The sequence below is a fragment of the Panthera onca genome, chromosome B4 (assembly GCF_046562875.1).
Source record: "Panthera onca isolate mPanOnc1 chromosome B4, mPanOnc1 haplotype 2, whole genome shotgun sequence".
Taxonomy (NCBI): domain Eukaryota; kingdom Metazoa; phylum Chordata; class Mammalia; order Carnivora; family Felidae; genus Panthera; species Panthera onca.
Genome location: NC_138345.1, coordinates 5,295,555 through 5,304,908, shown reverse-complemented (window position 1 = coordinate 5,304,908; position 9,354 = coordinate 5,295,555). Strand labels below are relative to the sequence as shown.

Sequence of the window (9,354 nt, the reverse complement as noted above, 5' to 3'; positions counted from 1 at the left end):
AGTAAAGAGACTAGAGATAATGGAAACCAAATTTCCGCCATCAGGGAAGGGAGTTACAAATATAGGAAAGGAAAAAAATCAGACTTCAGCCCTATGGTGGTAGATTGGAATTGTGATGTTGGGATGTATCGGTGTGAACTCATGATTTTCAGTATGTGTAGATGGATATAGAAATACATATAGATGTAAAGATGAGTGAGCCAATGTGTGTGTGTGTGTGTGTGTGTGTGTGTGTGTGTGTACATGCAGATATTTTACATGCATATATCCCCTAGCTTAGTCTTTTGGGACAGCCTGGGAGTAGCTGTACTCCAATAGCAATGAGCACATCTTGGCTTCTCAAGACTATTGTCCTCTAAAGGACCCAGAGCTTTCTGGATAAATGGCAGATTCCAGGGCTGGGACAGAGAAAGTCAAAGACCAGCCCAGAAGATCTTTTTATGCCCCCAAAGCAAGGAGGTACTTGAGGAATGATGGGACACGTCAAAAGGTCACAGAAACCAGCTTGAATGGGCTCCCAATTGACAAACAGGAGACAATTTGAGCATTGAAATGACAATAATAGATTATACCCCACTGAATAAAATGAAAAATCATGAGTCCACATAGGTACAACTAAGTAAGTGAATAAATAATGGATATTTATGTCATATCACACAATATTTATTACAAAGAGGAAAACAGTGACTTTAAAACGGGGGGCACCCAGGTAACACCACTTTATTCAATCAAAGGACCAAAGTAAACGGCATCAGTAATGGGATCGAAGGGTGTGATGGTAAGAACACAGCACCACTTCTGTGTTATTCTTGCCAAAGATGCAAAACCTGATCTAATAGTGAGGAAATGGTAAATAAATCCAAACTGAGGGATAATCTACAAAATAACTCATTTGTAATCCTCAAATACGTCAGGTCATGAAAGCCAAGACAAAGGACCTGCTAAAGACACATGGCAACTAGATGCAACAGATGATTCTGAACTGGATCCCTTGATGTGAGGGACATTACTGAGACAACTAGAGAAACTTGGGTCTAAGGATTGCCTGGTAGTAACGCATCAATATGGTTTCCTGATTGATGGTCGTAGTGATGTTGGAAAATTTCCTTGTTCATAGGAAATACACACTCAACTACTTGGGGGCAATAGAACATCGCACTGACAACTACTCTTAGTTTATTGGAGGGAGATGTTCATATTATATTTTTTCTGTAAGTTTGTTTAAAAACTATACAATGATAACTATGGCTAGCAAAAACCTCCAGTTCAGTCACTGGGACAGACTCCGGGGATAACAGAATTGCTGCATTCATCCACACAGTTGAAAATGTTTCTAGCCATGAGGTGAAGCCTGCTCTGGAATCTTAAAAAAATAATCTTGTCATGCTTTGATAAGTATCCCACTCCCAGAAAGAGATCAGTTGACGAGTTTTCTCTGCAAACTCTGGTACTTAGTTAGGAAACTACTCTTAGTTCATTTGCAGAATTCCAAGGTTCTTTTCAGAGGTAGTTGCTTTTCTGAGAGAATGTCAGGGGTAGAGATAATACATATTGGAACCATGAACTGCTCTGGTTGAAAAGATGGTCTTCCTTTTGTCAATATATTTACTTGCTTTCAAATATTTTAAAAATTGTATTTTAGTGTGCCTGGGTGGCTCAGTGGGTTGAGTGTCCAATCCTTGATTTTGGCTCAAGTCACGATCTCACGGTTCGTGAGTTCGAGTCCTGTGTTGCACTCTGCACTCACAGCATGGAGCCTACTTGGGATTCTCTCTTCCTCTCTCTCTGCCCCTCCTCCATTCACGCTCTCTTTCTCTCAAAATAAATAAGTAAACTTGTTAAAAAGATCATATTATACTGTGATCATTAGATGATTGCTAATGGATGTGAATTTCCAGATAGCAAACACAGTCAACCATTTCATGAAAATCAGAAGATAACTCTGATAATTAAACAATGAAGAATGATTTAATTTTGCAAAAAAAAAAAAATCTAAAGTTTAAAATCAAAGCCGACTTTTAGTATGATCCTTTAAGAGAAAGACAAATCTGGAGGCAAAATATCTTGTAAAATCACAATTCACATTCAGGAACCTGGACATCATGGTGAAACAATTGTGGCCACTACACTACTGATTATAGATCTTGGTAGACAATTCATGAATTTTGAATATGGGTCAGCCTTCTGCTTCCTTTTTAATTACCTGAATACTGAAGACCCCACTAGGCTCCCCTTATCCTGCGTGGCACCTGTTGACTCCTCAGGGAGCCACAAGTCTGGGGGAGGACCTCAATTTCAAGGCGATGTCAATTTATGAAACACTAAATGAGACCACTGCCACGAAGTGCTTGCTCACTCTCTTTCAGCAGCAGGGGAATCTCCCTTTCCTTTTCTGGGTGAAGCTGAAGAAAGGATTCATAAACGAAGTCCAATCCTTCTCACTACCCCAGCCCACACCTCCCAGCAATTGAACTTGAAAAAAAACCTGGTTAAAACCACTTCCTATATTTGAAACTAGAGAGGGCTAGGCACAATTTCCTGGCTCACCAAAGCAGCCTAATACTTATAGAGAGCAACTTCGGACTGTCATAGAGACCAGAGGGACCACAGCATGATGACACCCTGAGTGGATTGATCCTTTCATCCCTCGTCCTCCCAGCATGATACAAATAAGAGGCTGACTGGAAACTTGGCCTTCTGCAGAGAAACACCTTCTCTTCACTGCCCTCAAGATGGAGCCAAGCCTGCTGCTGTGGGGAATCCTCACATTCGTCGTGGTACATGGCCACGTGACAGGTAAGGGTCACAGGTGCCCTCTGAATCTTGGGAAGGCTCATGGATGTTAGCTCTTCTCAGCCCAGAATCAGGAGGTTCCTAAGTAGAAAGTGCAGACACATGGGTTGAATCTTAGGGTCTATTCTTCGTCCATGACCCCCTAGGGTCCCATGTCAAGCTTCAATCGTCCCTGATCTATACACAGAGCCTGGGATGGTGGGATCTCCTGTTGCTCAGAGTCTTTGTTAATTCTGGGGTGAATAGAGTGGCAGGATATTTGAATATTAACAGAATACGAATGAGCAGATTCCTCAAGACATGTTCTCTTATTTTCCAATGGATACAGTTTTTCGCCACACCTAACAATCTAAAAATCTACTAGGAATCTAAGACCAGGTTAATGTCCTGAGATGTCAGTAACTAATATAGGAAACATCAGGATAATTTAAGATCTCAAAAAATCTTGGCTTCAAAAATGTATATGCTGTTTTTCTATATACTGCCTCAGGAAATAATACCTAGGACGCTCTTTACACGTGCAATGTTATAGAAATTTTAGAAAAAATAAGCATACTTGCTTTCAGAACTCTACTTTTTCTTATAGTCTTATATGGATATATGCATGTATACATATGTGTTTGTATGTATACACACACATGTGCAAATTTTGGATTTCATTCATCCTTTTAAATGGGTTTTGTCAAAGAAATTTTTTTTAACAAATAAGAAACCACCAACTTCTACCTCAAACCACCTTTCCTAATTGAGTGTGAATTTTCTAATAACTTCTTCCCTTGCTTACCCAGGAAGACAGATAAGGTATCAAAGTCTACAATTTCATTGCCTTAACTTCTAGATGTATAATAATGCTAACTGGCCACAGAAAGATGTGTTAAGAAGTGAAACCTGATGATGCATCTAAGGAGTCTTTTTGCTTATTTGGTGAAGTAGCCAGATTATGTTGGGCTGTGAACTGACCCAGGGATAGGAATTTCTTCATTGTGGAGTTGAAGAGGGCATGATTTTTGAAAGGCTTATAACATGACTTCTGTTTCAGCATGGTCTTTGCAAAGTGGGAGGACAGTTCAAGTTAGAACAGAAAAGTCTTTACAGTAAGTCATGACCTATCTCTGGGAAACACATTTCAAGTAAACTTGTGCTATTGTCAGTCGCTGGTGATCTGAAGATATGAATGGTCTTGGTGGGAGTGAGGCAAGTGGAAGTAATACGAGGACTCTTTCATTCACTCGGGTCTCCAAAAATCTATTCGAAAACCTCTTAATCCCCTTCTCAACACTGTAGAAAATATGAAAATGAATAAGACATAGTCTCGGTCCTTAACAGACTTATAACCTAGCAAGGGAGATAAAGGCACAGGTATCACAACAGCACTTCAGATTAGAATGCGATGAGATCCATGTGGGCCAGATGTAAATGATGGCAGCATGCAAAAAGAGCCCTGGGATATGAACAAATTTCCCTAGGTAAATAAATTTTCCTAAGGCTTTAACTTTCTCAGAGAGAAAGGTCCCTGTGACAAAGACACAGCAGAGCACAAGGGAACAGCAAGTGGTCCACTGTGCCCCCTGACACTGGATGGGCATATGGGAGATCAAGGCTGAAAAGATAGGATGGGGTCAAATGAATGATCCAAGGCCTTGGATAGCAAGTTATAAATTTTAACTTCATTTGGTAGTCAATGGAAAATTAAAATAAATATATTTTATTTAAGAGACAGAGACAGAGACAGTGACAGAGTTGGGGTTCAAACCCAAGGCTCCCTGATTTACACTCTTTCTGTTCACTGCAGACACTTCTGTGGAGGTGACTCTGGCACAGAGTGGAGAGAGATCAGGTGCACAGAGACATGTTGGGAGGCCCCTTCCATAGTCCAGTCAAGAGGCACATGAGAACCTGGTGACCAAAGAGGATGAAATAAGTTGAGTTTATGGGATGAATATCTGGTTTAGGAACAACCCCAGGGTAAGAAATAATCTCATCTCAGACTTTCTTCTCCAAGAGGAAGAGCCCAGTCTTAAAATAAACAAGACTTTTTACTCCTCAGAGGGGAGAGGTCTCTAACAAAATCAAACAGACCATCAACAGATGCAATTTCTAGCTGATTCATAAGGCAGATTTTCATTCTGAAAATTTCCAAAGCCACCAATTAAAATGGTGATGAGTCGCAGAGGATGTATTAGTCAACCTGGGTGTTTTTTAATCTCTGTATTACTGGGTCCTGGGATGTGGTTAAAAAGAGAATTCTCCTGATGTTACCAACATGGCACGTTAGCGAAGGCACCTTTCTCAGAATTGTGGAAATTCTGAGAGTTTATCTATGCTTTGATCGTCTTTCATTCTAGGAATTCTGTGATCAAATCTTCATCCCCTAGACTCAAAAAAAAAAAAAAAACAAAAAAAAAAAAACAACAAAAAACCACCAAAGTGTGGAAACCCATAAAGATGATATTTTTGTCTAATTATCCCTTCTTCTAAAGACAACTGCCCACACTGGAATTTCCCATCTGCACATCTGTCATTAAAACACAAAGTGTTTAATCCTCTATGTTTAATCATTCAATTTCTCTAGACCCCAAGTGTTATTACCATGGTTAACCTTGCTCATCTTCAGGATATACCTTGGGGAGACAGGACTTTGGTAAGCTTAGGGACTACCTCATAGAAGAGCTGCTACTTTCTCTAAAACAGCATGTTAAATAGGCAGTGCTCTTTGTCACCTGTACATACGTTCCATTTAATTTTACTTTATTTTATTTTGCAGTTTTAAAACATTTTATTGAACTCAAGAAATCCAATGCTATCGCTTGGATTATAATCCACACCAAAGCAATGAGTAAGATATGTTATAACTTGTCTTCATTCAGAGCTTTGAAATCCAGTATTCAATTACAGCATATTTGATTCTGAAGTTCAATCTGATTGGATACACTTGACCTGGATCTCCATTTTAGATTTGAGAAAACTGAGGCACACACACAAAAAGTGACTTTGCTCATGGTGGGTTAGAGGTGCTAGCAAAGAACTCTTCTTGGCCACTACAACTCCACCCCTTGACCCCACTCATCTCAAAGAGAAGTATTCTTAGATTTCTTTGGCTAAGTCTTGAGTTTTCTGGAAGCGATGTCTTTTGTGCAATGTCTTGTTGAAGTCATTTCTGTAAGAGCTAGAGTCACACTTGAGTCAGGCTATCCCTCAACATGGTGGACATTCAAGTGAATTTCCCCGTCCCCTTCACTGCCCAGGGGCCAGTTAGAAACTTCAAAAATTAGGAGTTCTCTTAGAAAGTGGGGCGTGTCTTCTGAGGTCAGTGGAGAGAAGATTAAGGGGAAATTAAACTTTGCAGGAAGCTGAAAGTGAGCCAAGATGCCTCCTAACATTGTTGGAGGAGCATGGCTTTGGATGAATTGCTCTACCTCCCTGGGCCTCAGTTTCTCTCTGTAAGATGAGAAGGTTGACAGAGTTGACTTGGAGACTCCTGTGGCTCTGTCAAAAATTCTGAAAAGGAAATAAATGAAGCTCTGCTTAAAAGGCATGTTCAAGCTGGGGTATTTTTGGATGAAAAAGTTTCCAGACTGAAGACATACACACACGGTCTAGGTTAAAGAGGCACTTGGGTGGCAAGGTACCAACGCCTGACATCTCATTGCAGGTTATTTCCAACTCTTGAAAGTTGCTGCACTGCGCTCAGGCGCGACCCGCTGCTTCCGTGAAGGCTGCAATTGTGAGCACGAAGGCAAAAACATTGCAGAGGGCCGCGGAGGGCCTTCTGCTGCTTGCTCACTTCTTTAGGGACTCTTCCCCCTCAACGATTTCCTTGTCTTTCATGGGAGACGTCTCACACGGGTGGGGACCTGTCTCTCTTCTCTTTATCGCAGGCCATTCCCTGTGAGAAAAGGAAAGGTCTTCATTCAACTAATGGCTTCAAAAGTTAGAAGCCCTCCGTCCTTGAAAATGCTCAGAGAGAGGGGCTGGCTGGCCACTTCTGGGGGATGCCATCGAGGGGTGCACAGGCTGGCTGGGTAGATGGACAGGGCAACATTGTGGCCTCCCTCCAGCAAACTTCCAGGCTGGTTCTCCTCTGCCGCCTTCCAACCTCTGTTTTACTTCCCCTCCTAGAAAATGAAATTAAGGATATGTGATTTTCACATTTTTCCAACCCAAGAGCTGACAGCCCACACAAGCGCAGATTCTTGGCTTTAGGAGAGAAGGCACAATCCAGTCCACTGTCTGCTCCCTGCCCCGAACTCTGCGCAGCCGTGAGAGGCAGAAGAGGGAGAACTTGAGCCATAGGTTTATTTGTGTACAGTGAGCTTCGAGCAGCCGAGCATTCAGAGTAAAAAGTTCCTCCACCCCTTTCCTCTCCACAAAGTTCAGGGCCCCCTTTCTCTGGAAGACGTTAGGCAGAGTCTAAACGAGCAGGTGTCAAATATGGTGCAGAGATTTCCCAAACCAGGCAGGAGGCTGAAGTGAGAGCCTCTGATCCCTTTGGATGTAGAGTCTGTGACTGCTTCTCTCCAGGCTGACAATGTGCGCCATGATGGCATCGCTCTATGCCCACCTGGGGGCCCCCAGGAGCTCCTGGGTGTCTCTAAACTTCCTGAGATCTTGAGATTACTCTCATCTCTTGTTCAGCTATTTGTTTAGGTAGGTGTCAGGTGAGAAAAGCTCAGAGATCCTTAGAGACCTTACTCCTCTCCTGTCTTCCTAATATCTTCTTCAGGAAACTTCTGCTTAGGTGGAGTCATCCAGTGGCCCAGGTAGCACCAAGGGGGACACACACACACACACACACACACACACACACACAGGCCCAGAGAACCTCACTGCATCTTTATCAACTCATTTGTCACTCCTACACACAGAGCCTGAACTTCTCAGCTGGGAGAACAATGTGATAGCAAGAACCCACCTACCTTTTTTTTTTTTTTAATTTTTAAAAAAATTTTAAAATTACGTTTCCTTATTTTTGAGAGACAGAGAGAGACGGAGTGTGAGCGGGGGAGAGGCAGAGAGAGAGGGAGACACAGAATTCGAAGCAGGCTCCAGGCTCTGAGCTGTCAGCACAGAGCCTCACGCGGGGCTTGAACTCACGAACCATGAGATCATGACCTGAGCCGAAGTCAGACGCTTAACTGACTGAGCCACCCAGGCACCCCTACCCATCTACCTTTTTGATTCTTAATCTTTTTTGAGTGGTGAGACCTTGAGAAAATTTGACGAGATCTATTAACTATCTCCTTAGAAAAATGTACAGACAGACAAAATTTGGAGTGTAATTCTCTGGTTTGGAGTATAATAGTCTGTGAGTCAGGGTCACCAGGTAAGTAAGACCTCTGAATGTGTTCTTTACTATCTTAACACTCATAGTCATGAACAGAGAGGATGAGACACAGAAAGTTACCCTCCCTGGTTTAAGGGAGCGGTGGTTGGCTTGGCAAAGGCAACTTAAGAGGCATGGGTAGTACCTAGGGAAGACAGCAAGAAAAGAGTGCCAAGGGCAAAGCAAAAACACTAGGCAAGCAAGAAAAGTGGAGAGCCAGGACTAGAATCCATCCTCTTAAAATTCCAGTCCAATATTCACTCACATCTTTACACGGACGCTCAGCGACATGCATCCATCCATCCGTTCACGCGTTGGGATTGCAAAGATGACAGAGGGTGCAGTCCTTGCCCTCAAGCTGCTCATGGCTTAACAATGGAGATGAAACATGTGCTGAGCAGTTCCTTCTAGAAGACTGCTAAAGGAGAGCCAACAGTGAATCCCCAACACTGAATCCCCACCAGGCTTTCAGATAAGTCACCCATTTGGGGGCAAACAATAATATCATCTCTTGGTATTTTAGGTATTTTCCACTCAGATTACTCAGATGGTTTTTTGACTATTTGACTTACTCTCTGGTTACTCTTGGATTTGCATCCATCAGTGAGAGAATGCAAGGCTCACTGGGAAATGGGTTTGCAGGGGTGGTTCCCAGTGTGTATTTTGGGGTGCATTAACGAATGATATCCAAGCCCCACCCAAGAACAACTCAGACCGATTAGGGTAGACTCTCTGGGGCTGAGAACTGGACAGAACGATAACTTGTTTTGTTTTGTTTTGTAAGTTCCTCAAATGATTTAAGATGCAGTTAGGATTGAAATCCACAGAATGACGGTTCCCATGGTTGGGCTGATTCCGTTATTTCCTTTCTGTTCACTAAGAACAGGTGCCTTCATGCAGTACTTCTCAAATTTTAACGTATTTACAATCACCCAGGAATACTGTTAGGGAGCAGATTCTGACTCAGGACGTCTAGGGTGGGGTTTGAGATTCTGGTTCAAACACGCTAACGGGGGAAAACCAAGCTGCGAGAGACCTAAGATCAACTATCGCAAAGTCGTGCGTGGCGAAGTAGGCATGTGCCTCAGTGGTCAGAACAGAGAGGGTAACATGCTTCCTGCAGAGTCTGGAAAGGCTTCTCAGAGAAGGCGGCCCTGGGACATAATGACTGAATTTGTGCTTGTGAGTATCAGGACATGGGTTGGAGGCTGGTGTTGCCTAATGATTTTGCTGAAGTT

At 42.6% G+C, this 9,354-nt stretch overlaps 1 protein-coding gene across 1 annotated transcript in view; it reads left to right on the top strand.

Moving 5' to 3' along the window:
• The first annotated feature begins 675 nt into the window (after positions 1-675).
• The window catches only part of IL2RA (interleukin 2 receptor subunit alpha), a 58,244-nt gene continuing 49,565 nt past the window's right edge, over positions 676-9,354 (top strand). Inside the window, exon 1 of the mRNA XM_060659371.3 lies at positions 676-2,796. Within this exon, the coding sequence (XP_060515354.2) occupies positions 2,733-2,796 (64 nt within the window). The 5' untranslated portion in view covers positions 676-2,732. The remainder of the gene's footprint in view (positions 2,797-9,354) is intronic.